Source organism: Saccoglossus kowalevskii, chromosome 5, assembly GCF_978046115.1.
Source record: "Saccoglossus kowalevskii chromosome 5, keSacKowa6.1, whole genome shotgun sequence".
In the NCBI taxonomy this organism is placed as follows: Eukaryota; Metazoa; Hemichordata; class Enteropneusta; family Harrimaniidae; genus Saccoglossus; species Saccoglossus kowalevskii.
This window is the reverse complement of record NC_140645.1, coordinates 5966408-5985518: the sequence shown is the minus strand read 5'-3', so window position 1 is coordinate 5985518 and position 19111 is coordinate 5966408. Positions and strand designations below refer to the sequence as shown.

Sequence of the window (19111 nt, the reverse complement as noted above, 5' to 3'; positions counted from 1 at the left end):
AGCAGTGACTTATTACAATTCAAAAAGCCAATCAATCACATATTACAATTCAAAAAGCCAATCAGTGACTCATTACAATTCAAACAGCCAAGCAGTGACTTATTACAATTCAAACAGCCAATCAATGACACATTGCAATTTAAACAGCCAATCAATCACATATTACAATTCAAAAAACCAATCAATGACACATTGCAATTTAAACAAGCAATCAATGACATATTACAATTCAAACAGCCAATCAATCACATAATACAATTCAAACAGCCAATCAATCACATATTACAATTCAAACAGCCAATCAATCACATATTACAATTCAAAAAGCCAATCAATGACAGGTTACAATTCAAACAGCTAAGCAGTGACTTATTACAATTCAAACAGCCAATCAAAGACACATTGCAATTCAAACAGCCAATCAATCACATATTACAATTCAAACAGCCAATCAATGACATATTACAATTCAAAAAGCCAATCAATGACAGGTTACAATTCAAACTGCTAAGCAGTGACTTATTACAATTCAAACAGCCAATCAGTGACACATCGCAATTCAAACAGCCATTCAATCACATATTACAATTCAAAAAGCCAATCAGTGACTCGTTACAATTCAAAAAGCCGATCAATCACATATTACAATTCAAACAGTCAATCAATGACATATTACATTTCAAAAAGCCAATCAATGACACATTACAATTCAATTCAAACAGCCAATCAGTGACTTATTACAATTCAAAAAGCCAATCAATCACATATTACAATTCAAAAAGCCAATCAGTGACTCATTACAATTCAAACAGCCGAGCAGTGACTTATTACAATTCAAACAGCCAATCAATGACACATTGCAATTCAAACAGCCAATCAATCACATATTACAATTCAAACAGCCAAGCAGTGACTTATTACAATTCAAAAAACCAATCAATGACACATTGCAATTCAAACAAGCAATCAATGACATATTACAATTCAAACAGCCAATCAATCACATAATACATTTCAAACAGCCAATCAATCACATATTACAATTCAAACAGCCAATCAATCACATATTACAATTCAAAAAAGCCAATCAATGACAGGTTACAATTCAAACAGCTAAGCAGTGACTTATTACAATTCAAACAGCCAATCAATGACACATTGCAATTCAAACAGCCAATCAATCACATATTACAATTCAAAAAGCCAATCAGTGACTCGTTACAATTCAAAAAGCCGATCGATCACATATTACAATTCAAACAGTCAATCAATGACATATTACATTTCAAAAAGCCAATCAATGACACATTACAATTCAATTCAAACAGCCAATCAGTGACTTATTACAATTCAAAAAGCCAATCAATCACATATTACAATTCAAAAAGCCAATCAGTGACTCATTACAATTCAAAAATCCAATCAATCACATATTACAATTCAAACAGTCAATCAATGACATATTACAATTGAAAAAGCCAATCAATCACATATTACAATTCAAACAGCCAATCAATCACATATTACAATTCAAAATCCAATCAATGACACATTACAATTCAAACAGCCAAGCAGTGACTTATTACAATTCAAACAGCCAATCAATGACACATTGCAATTCAAACAGCCAATCAATCACATATTACAATTCAAACAGCCAAGCAGTGACTTATTACAATTCAAAAAACCAATCAATGACACCTTGCAATTCAAACAAGCAATCAATGACATATTACAATTCAAACAGCCAATCAATCACATAATACATTTCAAACAGCCAATCAATCACATATTACAATTCAAACAGCCAATCAATCACATATTACAATTCAAACAGCCAATCAATCACATATTACAATTCAAACAGCCAAGCAGTGACTTATTACAATTCAAAAAACCAATCAATGACACCTTGCAATTCAAACAAGCAATCAATGACATATTACAATTCAAACAGCCAATCAATCACATAATACATTTCAAACAGCCAATCAATCACATATTACAATTCAAACAGCCAATCAATCACATATTACAATTCAAAAAGCCAATCAGTGACTCGTTACAATTCAAAAAGCCGATCAATCACATATTACAATTCAAACAGTCAATCAATGGCATATTACATTTCAAAAAGCCAATCAATGACACATTATAATTCAATTCAAACAGCCAATCAGTGACTTATTACAATTCAAAAAGCCAATCAATCACATATTACAATTCAAAAAGCCAATCAGTGACTCATTACAATTCAAAAATCCAATCAATCACATATTACAATTCAAACAGTCAATCAATGACATATTACAATTGAAAAAGCCAATCAATCACATATTACAATTCAAACAGCCAATCAATCACATATTACAATTCAAAATCCAATCAATGACACATTACAATTCAAACAGCCAAGCAGTGACTTATTACAATTCAAACAGCCAATCAATGACACATTGCAATTCAAACAACCTATCAATCACATATTACAATTCAAAAAGCCAATCAATGACACATTACAATTCAAACAGCCAAGCAGTGACTTATTACAATTCAAAAAGCCAATCAATCACATATTACAATTCAAAAAGCCAATCAGTGACTCATTACAATTCAAACAGCCAAGCAGTGACTTATTACAATTCAAACAGCCAATCAATGACACATTGCAATTTAAACAGCCAATCAATCACATATTACAATTCAAAAAACCAATCAATGACACATTGCAATTTAAACAAGCAATCAATGACATATTACAATTCAAACAGCCAATCAATCACATAATACAATTCAAACAGCCAATCAATCACATATTACAATTCAAACAGCCAATCAATCACATATTACAATTCAAAAAGCCAATCAATGACAGGTTACAATTCAAACAGCTAAGCAGTGACTTATTACAATTCAAACAGCCAATCAAAGACACATTGCAATTCAAACAGCCAATCAATCACATATTACAATTCAAACAGCCAATCAATGACATATTACAATTCAAAAAGCCAATCAATGACAGGTTACAATTCAAACTGCTAAGCAGTGACTTATTACAATTCAAACAGCCAATCAGTGACACATCGCAATTCAAACAGCCATTCAATCACATATTACAATTCAAAAAGCCAATCAGTGACTCGTTACAATTCAAAAAGCCGATCAATCACATATTACAATTCAAACAGTCAATCAATGACATATTACATTTCAAAAAGCCAATCAATGACACATTACAATTCAATTCAAACAGCCAATCAGTGACTTATTACAATTCAAAAAGCCAATCAATCACATATTACAATTCAAAAAGCCAATCAGTGACTCATTACAATTCAAACAGCCGAGCAGTGACTTATTACAATTCAAACAGCCAATCAATGACACATTGCAATTCAAACAGCCAATCAATCACATATTACAATTCAAACAGCCAAGCAGTGACTTATTACAATTCAAAAAACCAATCAATGACACATTGCAATTCAAACAAGCAATCAATGACATATTACAATTCAAACAGCCAATCAATCACATAATACATTTCAAACAGCCAATCAATCACATATTACAATTCAAACAGCCAATCAATCACATATTACAATTCAAAAAAGCCAATCAATGACAGGTTACAATTCAAACAGCTAAGCAGTGACTTATTACAATTCAAACAGCCAATCAATGACACATTGCAATTCAAACAGCCAATCAATCACATATTACAATTCAAAAAGCCAATCAGTGACTCGTTACAATTCAAAAAGCCGATCGATCACATATTACAATTCAAACAGTCAATCAATGACATATTACATTTCAAAAAGCCAATCAATGACACATTACAATTCAATTCAAACAGCCAATCAGTGACTTATTACAATTCAAAAAGCCAATCAATCACATATTACAATTCAAAAAGCCAATCAGTGACTCATTACAATTCAAAAATCCAATCAATCACATATTACAATTCAAACAGTCAATCAATGACATATTACAATTGAAAAAGCCAATCAATCACATATTACAATTCAAACAGCCAATCAATCACATATTACAATTCAAAATCCAATCAATGACACATTACAATTCAAACAGCCAAGCAGTGACTTATTACAATTCAAACAGCCAATCAATGACACATTGCAATTCAAACAACCTATCAATCACATATTACAATTCAAAAAGCCAATCAATGACACATTACAATTCAAACAGCCAAGCAGTGACTTATTACAATTCAAAAAGCCAATCAATCACATATTACAATTCAAAAAGCCAATCAGTGACTCATTACAATTCAAACAGCCGAGCAGTGACTTATTACAATTCAAACAGCCAATCAATGACACATTGCAATTCAAACAGCCAATCAATCACATATTACAATTCAAACAGCCAAGCAGTGACTTATTACAATTCAAAAAACCAATCAATGACACATTGCAATTCAAACAAGCAATCAATGACATATTACAATTCAAACAGCCAATCAATCACATAATACATTTCAAACAGCCAATCAATCACATATTACAATTCAAACAGCCAATCAATCACATATTACAATTCAAAAAAGCCAATCAATGACAGGTTACAATTCAAACAGCTAAGCAGTGACTTATTACAATTCAAACAGCCAATCAATGACACATTGCAATTCAAACAGCCAATCAATCACATATTACAATTCAAAAAACCAATCAGTGACTCGTTACAATTCAAAAAGCCGATCGATCACATATTACAATTCAAACAGTCAATCAATGACATATTACATTTCAAAAAGCCAATCAATGACACATTACAATTCAATTCAAACAGCCAATCAGTGACTTATTACAATTCAAAAAGCCAATCAATCACATATTACAATTCAAAAAGCCAATCAGTGACTCATTACAATTCAAAAATCCAATCAATCACATATTACAATTCAAAAAGCCAATCAGTGACTCATTACAATTCAAAAATCCAATCAATCACATATTACAATTCAAACAGTCAATCAATGACATATTACAATTGAAAAAGCCAATCAATCACATATTACAATTCAAACAGCCAATCAATCACATATTACAATTCAAAATCCAATCAATGACACATTACAATTCAAACAGCCAAGCAGTGACTTATTACAATTCAAACAGCCAATCAATGACACATTGCAATTCAAACAACCTATCAATCACATATTACAATTCAAAAAGCCAATCAATGACACATTACAATTCAAACAGCCAAGCAGTGACTTATTACAATTCAAAAAGCCAATCAATCACATATTACAATTCAAAAAGCCAATCAGTGACTCATTACAATTCAAACAGCCGAGCAGTGACTTATTACAATTCAAACAGCCAATCAATGACACATTGCAATTCAAACAGCCAATCAATCACATATTACAATTCAAACAGCCAAGCAGTGACTTATTACAATTCAAAAAACCAATCAATGACACATTGCAATTCAAACAAGCAATCAATGACATATTACAATTCAAACAGCCAATCAATCACATAATACAATTCAAACAGCCAATCAATCACATATTACAATTCAAACAGCCAATCAATCACATATTACAATTCAAAAAGCCAATCAATGACACATTACAATTCAAACAGCCAAGCAGTGACACATTGCAATTCAAACAACCAATCAATGGCATATTACATTTCAAACAGCCAATCAATCACATATTACAATTCAAACAGCCAATCAAGCACATATTACAATTCAAACAGTCAATCAATGACATATTACAATTGAAAAAGCCAATCAATCACATATTACATTTCAAACAGCCAATCAATCACATATTACAATTCAAACAGCCAATCAATCATATATTACAATTCAAAAAGCCAATCAATCACATATTACAATTCAAACAGCAAATCAATCACATATTACATTTCAAACAGCCAATCAATCACATACTACAATTCAAACAGCCAATCAATCACATATTACATTTCAAACAGCCAATCAATCACATACTACAATTCAAAAAGCCAACCAGTGACTCATTACAATTCAAAAATCCAATCAATCACATATTACAATTCAAACAGTCAATCAATCACATATTACAATTCAAACAGTCAATCAATGACATATTACAATTGAAAAAGCCAATCAATCACATATAACATTTCAAACAGCCAATCAATCACATATTACAATTCAAACAGCCAATCAATCACATATTACAATTCAAAAAGCCAATCAGTGACTCATTACAATTCAAACAGCCAATCAATCACATATTACAATTCAAAAAGCCAATCAGTGTCTCATTACGACTCAAAAAGCCAATCAATCACATATTACAATTCAAACAGCCAATCAATCACATATTACAATTCAAACAGCCAATCAATCACATATTACAATTCAAACAGCCAATCAATCACATATTACAATTCAAAAAGCCAATCAATCACATATTACAATTCATACAGCAAATCAATGACACATTGCAATTCAAACAACCTATCAATCACATATTACAATTCAAAAAGCCAATCAATGACACTTTACAATTCAAACAGCCAAGCAGTGACTTATTACAATTCAAAAAGCCAATCAATGACACATTACAATTCAAACAGCCAATCAGTGACACATTGCAATTCAAACAACCAATCAATGGCATATTACATTTCAAACAGCCAATCAATCACATATTACAATTCAAACAGCCAATCAAGCACATATTACAATTCAAACAGCCAATCAGTGACTTATTACAATTCAAGCAGCCAATCAATCACATATTACAATTCAAAAAGCCAATCAATCACATATTACAATTCAAACAGCAAATCAATCACATATTACATTTCAAACAGCCAATCAATCACATATTACATTTCAAACAGCCAATCAATCACATACTACAATTCAAACAGACAATCAATGACACATTACAATTCAAACAGCCAATCAATGACACATTACAATTCAAACAGCCAAGCAGTGACTTATTACAATTCAAACAGCCAATCAATCACATATTACAATTCAAAAAGCCAATCAGTGTCTCATTACGACTCAAAAAGCCAATCAATCACATATTACAATTCAAACAGCAAATCAATCACATATTACATTTCAAACAGCCAATCAATCACATATTACATTTCAAACAGCCAATCAATCACATATTACAATTCAAACAGCCAATCAAGCACATATTACAATTCAAACAGTCAATCAATGACATATTACAATTGAAAAAGCCAATCAATCACATATTACATTTCAAACAGCCAATCAATCACATATTACAATTCAAACAGCCAATCAATCATATATTACAATTCAAAAAGCCAATCAATCACATATTACAATTCAAACAGCAAATCAATCACATATTACATTTCAAACAGCCAATCAATCACATACTACAATTCAAACAGCCAATCAATCACATATTACATTTCAAACAGCCAATCAATCACATACAATTCAAAAAGCCAACCAGTGACTCATTACAATTCAAAAATCCAATCAATCACATATTACAATTCAAACAGTCAATCAATCACATATTACAATTCAAACAGTCAATCAATGACATATTACAATTGAAAAAGCCAATCAATCACATATAACATTTCAAACAGCCAATCAATCACATATTACAATTCAAACAGCCAATCAATCACATATTACAATTCAAAAAGCCAATCAGTGACTCATTACAATTCAAACAGCCAATCAATCACATATTACAATTCAAAAAGCCAATCAGTGTCTCATTACGACTCAAAAAGCCAATCAATCACATATTACAATTCAAACAGCCAATCAATCACATATTACAATTCAAACAGCCAATCAATCACATATTACAATTCAAACAGCCAATCAATCACATATTACAATTCAAAAAGCCAATCAATCACATATTACAATTCAAACAGCAAATCAATGACACATTGCAATTCAAACAACCTATCAATCACATATTACAATTCAAAAAGCCAATCAATGACACTTTACAATTCAAACAGCCAAGCAGTGACTTATTACAATTCAAAAAGCCAATCAATGACACATTACAATTCAAACAGCCAATCAGTGACACATTGCAATTCAAACAACCAATCAATGGCATATTACATTTCAAACAGCCAATCAATCACATATTACAATTCAAACAGCCAATCAAGCACATATTACAATTCAAACAGCCAATCAGTGACTTATTACAATTCAAGCAGCCAATCAATCACATATTACAATTCAAAAAGCCAATCAATCACATATTACAATTCAAACAGCAAATCAATCACATATTACATTTCAAACAGCCAATCAATCACATATTACATTTCAAACAGCCAATCAATCACATACTACAATTCAAACAGACAATCAATGACACATTACAATTCAAACAGCCAATCAATGACACATTACAATTCAAACAGCCAAGCAGTGACTTATTACAATTCAAACAGCCAATCAATCACATATTACAATTCAAAAAGCCAATCAGTGTCTCATTACGACTCAAAAAGCCAATCAATCACATATTACAATTCAAACAGCAAATCAATCACATATTACATTTCAAACAGCCAATCAATCACATATTACAATTCAAACAGCCAATCAATCACATATTACAATTCAAACAGCCAAACAATCACATATTACAATTCAAAAAAGCCAATCAATGACAGTTTACAATTCGAACAGCTAAGCAGTGACTTATTACAATTCAAACAGCCAATCAATGACACATTGCAATTCAAACAGCCAATCAATCACATATTACAATTCAATCAGCCAATCAATGACATATTACAATTCAAAAAGCCAATCAATGACACATTACAATTCAACAGCCAATCAGTGACTTATTACAATTCAAACAGCCAATCAGTGACTTATTACAATTCAAACAGCCAATCAATGACACATCGCAATTCAAACAGCCAATCAATCACATATTACAATTCAAAAAGCCAATCAGTGACTCGTTACAATTCAAAAAGCCGATCAATCACATATTACAATTCAAACAGTCAATCAATGACATATTACATTTCAAAAAGCCAATCAATGACACATTAAAATTCAATTCAAACAGCCAATCAATGACATATTACAATTCAAAAAGCCAATCAGTGACTCATTACAATATAAAAATCCAATCAATCACATATTAGAATTCAAACAGTCAATCAATGACATATTACAATTGAAAAAGCCAATCAATCACATATTACATTTCAAACAGCCAATCAATCACATATTACAATTCAAACAGCCAATCAATCACATATTACAATTCAAACAGCCAATCAATCACATATTACAATTCAAAATCCAATCAATGACACATTACAATTCAAACAGCCAAGCAGTGACTCATTACAATTCAAACAGCCAATCAATGACAAATTGCAATTCAAACAACCTATCAATCACATATTACAATTCAAACAGCCAATCAATGACACATTACAATTCAAACAGCCAATCAATGACACATTACAATTCAAACAGCCAATCAATCACATATTACAATTCAAAAAGCCAATCAGTGACTCGATACAATTCAAAAAGCCGATCAATCACATATTACAATTCAAACAGTCAATCAATGATATATTACATTTCAAAAAGCCAATCAATGACACATTACAATTCAATTCAAACAGCCAATCAATCACATATTACAATTCAAAAAGCCAACCAGTGACTCATTACAATTCAAAAATCCAATCAATCACATATTACAATTCAAACAGTCAATCAATGACATATTACAATTGAAAAAGCCAATCAATCACATATTACATTTCAAACAGCCAATCAATCACATATTACATTTCAAACAGCCAATCAATCACATATTACAATTCAAACAGCCAATCAATCACATATTACAATTCAAAATCCAATCAATGACACATTACAATTCAAACAGCCAAGCAGTGACTTATTACAATTCAAACAGCCAATCAATGACACATTGCAATTCAAACAACCTATCAATCACATATTACAATTCAAAAAGCCAATCAATGACACATTACAATTCAAACAGCCAAGCAATGACTTATTACAATTCAAAAAGCCAATCAATGACACATTACAATTCAAACAGCCAAGCAGTGACACATTGCAATTCAAACAACCAATCAATGGCATATTACATTTCAAACAGCCAATCAATCACATATTACAATTCAAACAGCCAATCAATCACATATGACAATTCAAACAGTCAATCAATGACATATTACAATTGAAAAAGCCAATCAATCACATATAACATTTCAAACAGCCAATCAATCACATATTACAATTCAAACAGCCAATCAATCACATATTACAATTCAAACAGCCAATCAGTGACTTATTACAATTCAAACAGCCAATCAATCACATATTACAATTCAAACAGAAATTCAATCACATATTACAATTCAAACAGCCAATCAGTGACTTATTACAATTCAAACAGCCAATCAATCACACATTACAATTCAAACAGCCAATCAATCACATATTACAATTCAAAAAGCCAATCAATCACATATTACAATTCAAAAAGCCAATCAGTGACTCATTACAATTCAAAAAGCTAATCAATCACATATTACAATTCAAACAGCAAATCAATCACATATTACATTTCAAACAACCAATCAATCACATACTACAATTCAAACAGCCAATCAATGACACATTACATTCAAACGGCCAATCAATGACACATTACAATTCAAACAGCCAATCAGTGACTTATTACAATTCAAACAGCCAATCAATCACATATTACAATTCAAAAAGCCAATCAATCACATATTACAATTCAAAAAGCCAATCAGTGACTCATTACAATTCAAAAAGCTAATCAATCACATATTACAATTCAAACAGCAAATCAATCACATATTACATTTCAAACAACCAATCAATCACATACTACAATTCAAACAGCCAATCAATGACACATTACATTCAAACGGCCAATCAATGACACATTACAATTCAAACAGCCAATCAGTGACTTATTACAATTCAAACAGCCAATCAATCACATATTACAATTCAAAAAGCCAATCAGTGACTCATTACGATTCAAAAAGCCAATCAATCACATATTACAATTCAAACAGCAAATCAATCACATATTACATTTCAAACAGCCAATCAATCACATATTACAATTCAAACAGCCAATCAATCACATATTACAATTCAAACAGCCAATCAATCACATACTACAATTCAAAAAGCCAATCAATGACACATTACAATTCAAACAGCCAAGCAGTGACTTATTACAATTCAAACAGCCAATCAATGACACATTGCAATTCAAACAACCAATCAATGGCATATTACATTTCAAACAGCCAATCAATCACATATTACAATTCAAACAGCCAATCAATCACATATATTACAATTCAAACAGCCAATCAATGACACATTACAATTCAAACAGCCAATCAGTAACTTATTACAATTCAAACAGCCAATCAATGACATATTTCACTTCAAACATATACACATCTTGTTTTGTATTGAAATTTACCTTTAATTACTATGTGGTAAACATTCAAGATGAGTTTTTGACATGTCTGAGTAACATTGCCATCACTATTCATTTCTGTTTGTAGGATACGTCAGATGCCAATGTTCAAGTAGATATTGATGATGGGGTTGTCAATGGTACGACATTACAACATGAAAGTGGATTGTAAAGATTTCAGCATTAGCACATTAGGGTTTTCACACACATATCACCCTGTTGTATGTTGTATGTTTCTCATCATTGTGTGCATCAGCTTGAACATTACACTTCATATCTTTTTGGCAATCTTTTGTACCAGTACCACAAATGGTAAATAGGAAAATGTTTGTGTTTTGTTCCAGAGAATATTTTATTGATCCAAATCAATTTTTGATGCATGTATTCAAAAGCACTATTCAATACATATTAAACATTGAGCATGTGTCTTGTGGTGGTGCTAAATATCCCTAATGCGGAAAACAAATTCTCTCCATCATTTTCCTAGGACAAGAGGAAAAATCCTTTTTTTTTACCGTGTTACACACTATTGTTTTACAGACAGGTTACATGACCCCAATAGCACATTAGACACATAAGTATTTTTAAAATCCCATAGTTATTGATTGATGGACTGTATAAACACATGTATATATGTTTGATTCAACATAATATTTACCTTGCCATATATTCAGTGTTATTTTCTTGCTTCACACTCTATGTTTGCAGCTATTGTGTGTTTTCAGTCATTTTTTCATAAAATATTGTAAAATACATTGAAATAGCTACATACAATTTTAGCGAATTTGACTCAATACATGAATTTAACTGAATCTTAATTTAGCTAAAGTTCCAATAATCTTATTGTGAGAATATACTCTATTCTAATTAGCGACATCTTAATTTAGCGAAATTATAGATTAGCTAAATTAGCTAAAAAGACACGTTTTACAGTAAACTGTAAGTGTTATTTTAATCAAGTTAGGATAGAATTTTCAAATATTATTTTTGATGGTTTTGTGACTCAAGTTATAATATTGGGTTAATACTGTATGTAGAATTATTTACCTATGTTAGGACCAGGATCTAACCTGGCATACCTATGTTAGAACCAGGATCTAACCTGGCATACCTATGTTAGGACCAGGATCTAACCTGGCATACCTATGTTAGGACCAGGATCTAACCGGGCATCCCTATGTTAGGACCAGGATCTAACTGGGCATACCTGTGTTAGGACAAGGATCTAACATGGAATACCTATAATAGGACCAGGATCTAACCTGGCATCCCTATGTTAGGACCAGGATCTAACTGGGCATACCTGTGTTAGGACCAGGATCTAACTGGGCATACCTGTGTTAGGACCAGGATCTAACATGAAATACCTGTGTTGAAACTAGGATCTAACCAGACATACCTATGGAAGAACCCAGATCTAACCGGGAATACCTATGTTAGATCCCAGATCTCACCGAACATACCTATGTTAGAACCTGGATCTAACCATGCATGTTATGAAGTAGAATTTGTATTGTCGCATAAATGGTTACAACATGTGTTGTCTAATCACTGTCACCATACAATCTCAGGTCTACATTAATTGAAATTTTATCTTTAAAATTAAGGGTTAATCATTCTTTAGGATTGCAGATTTCTAGAATGTTAAAAAATTATTTAGAAATTCTCAGGCTGAGTGAACCATATTTCACACTACCGTATTTGCTCTATTATCTGATAAAGTGCATATGAATGGGAAATTGCAGTGGTTGCATACTAAATCATTAAAATATTACTTATCTTTACCATAGAGAAATCTCTGTAATTTATGTAAGTGCATGTACTACCAATAAAGCAAATACAGTACTCACTTGAGGATGCTATTATCACAGTTATCTTCTATTTTGGTTCCATCCAATATGTGTAATGTGTATATGCAGTGGTGCAGTCTGAAAGGTTGTGCTCACATTCAGTCAGAAGATAAAAGATAGATAGATATTGACATGAATCATGGTATGAGATTATTCCAAGAATATGCAAGGTTTTCATAAAGTCAGTATGGCTAGCATTGTGTCAACCGACATGTAGTAGAGTTAGATGCAATTCCGTACCGCCTGAGTTCTCACTTTCTTTGATATCTGAATGATAACCATATTATACATCTTTGCCTGCTTGTAGTGACAATTAAGTCATAGTCATAGCAACCAAAACAATATCCATTCCATCATTTGCATTTAATGACCTCGTTCTATTCTGATACATGCTAAATTGTTGCTACATCCAATGTAAGCAAATGAGAGTGATGTAAATGTGATGCACATCTTCTTAATAGACATTTGTCTTACAGTTGAACACATTTACATTTTCGAACTTGTCCGTACAGCATTTTAAAGACGACTTAATGTTATTATTTTTTGCAGCAAGATTATAATGGATGGTATTTGCATTCAGTTTGCATGTGTATTTACTATTCTATCTTGTCTTCAGTGAGAATACATTCCATTCTTGTATATATATTTTTATACAAGGATGTGAACATTCATCTATATATGTTTGATACTGCATTGATGGGGTTGGAATTTTTTTTCATTAATTAATTAATTTTTGTCTTTATATAATAATTCACTATTGTTTGTACCTAAGTAGGGTTCCTCAGTTTGAGATTATGTGTTATTTAGATTTTTTTCTAGACCTATTTGAAAACTTTTTTTATTACTATAGTAATAAACAGAACATTCATAAATACACTGGTTATCATTGACTCTACAAAGTGTGTTAAGGATGTTATCTATGCTCTGATCTCTGCTCATTCGTCCTTGTTCGGATGCAGTCTGAAAACGGGGACTTATGTTTTGATCTCTGAGCATCCGTGTGTCCATGCATCCGGACCTGTATCTTTGATATGCCTGGACCAATCACAATCAAACTTCACACATACATCATACATGATATTATACATATGCACTTCAATTTGTTCCACGATCTGATTCAAGATGACCAAATGGCAGCCATTTTTGTGCTAAAAAAAATCATCAAAATCAAGCATTTCTCGGCTGTTTACAGATGGATTTTGTTCAAACTTGGTATATATGTTGGACATTATAGGCAGCCATCTTCTTTTAATAAATGTGGTTCTTGTGCCATATCTCTGACTTGCTGTGACTGATTATGTTCAAATTTTAAATATTTATTATACATCTCGTCATAGATATACAGATATATTGGTTTGACGATCCTAATAAAAATGGCCGAATGGTGGCCATTTTGTTTTAATGAATGGGCTTCTAGTGCCATATCTCTGACATGCTTTGACTGACTATGTTCAAATTTTATATATTCATTATACATGTATTCAAAATGGCTGATTTTATTTTAATTAATGCTGTTCCAGAGCAATATCTCTCAATACTCGTATGACGATCAGATACAAATGTCAATCATTTAAACGTTAAACAATCATCATAATCATATTCCTGACATGTTTATATTCCAGCTATATTACTATAAACAGAACTATATATCTTAAATTCGATAACTAACGGTGACTGTGCCATGCATGGCTTGTTGCATTATGATTGGATGTTTGAAAAATAGCTACTGGTGGACCTAAAATAGCTACTGGTGGACCTAATTCTGGATGAGACACAGAGATTCAATCACTATGAGATTTTACCCCTATGAGACCTTGAAATGGTTATTGTCTGCAGATGATTGTGATCAATCAGGCAAGTTGACTCTGAGATTAATTAGTCCCTGTTTGGATGTAGTCCAAAACAGGGACATGTGCTTCAGTCTCTGCACGTGTGTGCATCTGGAGCTGTATCTCAGACATCCCTGGACCAGTTTTCTTTATTTGGTCAAAGATGGCTTCGCTATAAGAATGCCATACCTACGTTAGGACCAGGATCTAATACATATCTATGTTAGGACCAGAATCTAATACATACCTATCTTAGGACCAGGATCTAATACATACCGTGTTAGAACCAAAATCTAATGCATATCTATGTTCGGACCAGGATCTAATATGTACCTATGTTAGGACCAGGATCTAATACATACCTGTGTTAGGATCAAAATCTAATACATACCCATGTTAGGACCAGGATCTAATACGTACCTATGTTAAAACCAGGATCTAATACATACCTATGTTAGGACCAGAATCTAATACATATCTATGTTAGGACCACAATCTAATACATACCTATGTTAGGACCAGGATCTAATACGTACCTATGTTAGGACCAGAATCTAACACATACCTATGTTAGGACTAGGATCTAATACATACCTATGTAAGGACCAGGATCTAACCATTACCTATATTAATACCAGAATCTAAACCTCACCTATGTTAGGACCAGGATCTAATACATATCTATGTTAGGACCAGAATCTAATACGTTCCTATGTTTGAACCAGGATCTAATACATACCTATGTTAGGACCAAGATCTAATACATACATATGTTAGGACCAGAATCTAATACATACGTATGTTAGGACCAGAATCTAATACATACCTATGTTAGGACCAGGATCTAATACGTACCTATGTTAGGACCAGAATCTAATACATACCTATGTTAGGACTAGGATCTAATACATACCTATGTAAGGACCAGGATCTAACCATTACCTATATTAATAACAGGATCTAAACCTCACCTATGTTAGGACCAGGATCTAATACATATCTATGTTAGGACCAGAATCTAATACGTTCCTATGTTAGAATCAGGATCTAATACATACCTATGTTAGGACCAAAATCTAATACACACATATGTTAGGACCAGAATCTAATACGTTCCTATGTTAGAACCAGGATCTAATACATACCTATGTTAGGACCAAGATCTAATACATACATATGTTAGGACCAGGATCTAACCTTTACCTATATTAATACCAGGATCTAAACCTCACCTATGTTAGGACCAGAATCTAATACATACCTATATTAATACCAGTATCTAATACATACTTATGTTAGGACCAGTATGTAATACATACCTATGTTAGGACCAGAATCTAATACATACCTATGTTAGGACTAGGATCTAATACATACCTATGTTAGGACCAGGATCTAATACATACCTATGTTAGGACCAGAATCTAATACATACCTATGTTAGGACCAGAATCTAATACGTTCCTATGTTAGAACCAGGATCTAATACATACCTATGTTAGGACCAAGATCTAATACATACCTATGTTAGGACCAGGATCTAACCTTTACCTATATTAATACCAGGATCTAAACCTCACCTATGTTAGGACTAGGATCTAATACATACCTATGTAAGGACCAGGATCTAACCTTTACCTATATTAATACCAGGATCTAAACCTCACCTATGTTAGGACCAGGATCTAATGCATATCTATGTTAGGACCAGAATCTAATACGTTCCTATGTTAGAACCAGGATCTAATACATACCTATGTTAGGACCAGTATCTAATACATACTTATGTTAGGACTAGGATCTAATACATACCCATGTTAAGACCAGGATCTAATACGTACCTACGTTAGGACCAGAATCTAATACATACCTATGTAAGGACCAGGATCTAACCATTACCTATATTAATACCAGGATCTAAACCTCACCAAGTTAGGACCAGGATCTATTACATATATATGTTAGGACCAGAATCTAATACGTTCCTTTGTTAGAACCAGGATCTAATACATACCTATGTTAGGACCAGTATCTAATACATACTTATGTTAGGACCAGTATGTAATACATACCTATGTTAGGACCAGAATCTAATACATACCTATGTTAGGACTGGGATCTAATACATACTCATGTTAAGACCAGGATCTAATACGTACCTATGTTAGGACCAGAATCTAATACATACCTATGTAGCGACCAGGATCTAACCATTACCTATATTAATACCAGGATCTAAACCTCACCTATGTTAGGACCAAGATCTAATACACACATATGTTAGGACCAGAATCTAATACATACCTATGTTAGGACCAGGATCTAATACGTACCTATGTTAGGACCAGAATCTAATACATACCTATATTAGGACTAGGATCTAATACATACCTATGTAAGGACCAGGATCTAACCATTACCTATATTAATACCAGGATCTAAACCTCACCTATGTTAGGACCAGGATCTAATACATATCTATGTTAGGACCAGAATCTAATACGTTCCTATGTTAGAACCAGGATCTAATACATACCTATGTTAGGACCAGTATCTAATACATACTTATGTTAGGACTAGGATCTAATACATACCCATGTTAAGAGCAGGATCTAATACGTACCTACGTTAGGACCAGAATCTAATACATACCTATGTAAGGACCAGGATCTAACCATTACCTATATTAATACCAGGATCTAAACCTCACCAAGTTAGGACCAGGATCTATTACATATATATGTTAGGACCAGAATCTAATACGTTCCTATGTTAGAACCAGGATCTAATACATACCTATGTTAGGACCAGTATCTAATACATACTTATGTTAGGACCAGTATGTAATACATACCTATGTTAGGACCAGAATCTAATACATACCTATGTTAGGACTAGGATCTAATACATACTCATGTTAAGACCAGGATCTAATACGTACCTACGTTAGGACCAGAATCTAAACCTCACCTATGTTAGGACCAAGATCTAATACACACATATGTTAGGACCAGAATCTAATACATACCTATATTAGGACTAGGATCTAATACATACCTATGTAAGGACCAGGATCTAACCATTACCTATATTAATACCAGGATCTAAACCTCACCTATGTTAGGACCAGGATCTAATACATATCTATGTTAGGACCAGAATCTAATACGTTCCTATGTTAGAACCAGCATCTAATACATACCTATGTTAGGACCAAGATCTAATACATACATATGTTAGGACCAGGATCTAACCTTTACCTATATTAATACCAGGATCTAAACCTCACCTATGTTAGGACCAGAATCTAATACATACCTATATTAATACCGGTATCTAATACATACTTATGTTAGGACCAGTATGTAATACATACCTACGTTAGGACCAGAATCTAATACATACCTATGTTAGGACTAGGATCTAATACATACCTATGTTAGGACCAGGATCTAATACATACCTATGTTGGGACCAGAATCTAATACATACCTATGTTAGGACCAGAATCTCATACATACCTATGTTAGAACCAGGATCTAATACGTACCTATGTTAGGACCAGAATCTAATACATACCTATGTTAGGACTAGGATCTAATACATACCTATGTAAGGACCAGGATCTAACCATTACCTATATTAATACCAGGATCTAAACCTCACCTATGTTAGGACCAGGATCTAATACATAGCTATGTTAGGACCAGAATCTAATACGTTCCTATGTTAGAACCAGGATCTAATACATACCTATATTAGGACCAAGATCTAATACATACATATGTTAGGACCAGGATCTAACCTTTACCTATATTAATACCAGGATCTAAACCGCACCTATGTTAGGACTA

At 32.5% G+C, this 19111-nt stretch overlaps 1 protein-coding gene across 2 annotated transcripts in view; it reads left to right on the top strand.

Annotated features, from left to right (window-relative positions):
• The window catches only part of LOC102800469 (sodium-coupled monocarboxylate transporter 1-like), a 66055-nt gene extending 51755 nt beyond the window's left edge, over positions 1-14300 (top strand). For both annotated transcript variants that reach the window (XM_085499078.1, XM_085499077.1), the window contains exon 15: positions 11667-14300. In XM_085499078.1, coding sequence (XP_085355204.1) covers positions 11667-11750 — 84 coding nt within the window. In that variant the 3' untranslated portion in view covers positions 11751-14300. The remainder of the gene's footprint in view (positions 1-11666) is intronic.
• The last annotated feature ends 4811 nt before the right edge of the window (positions 14301-19111 follow it).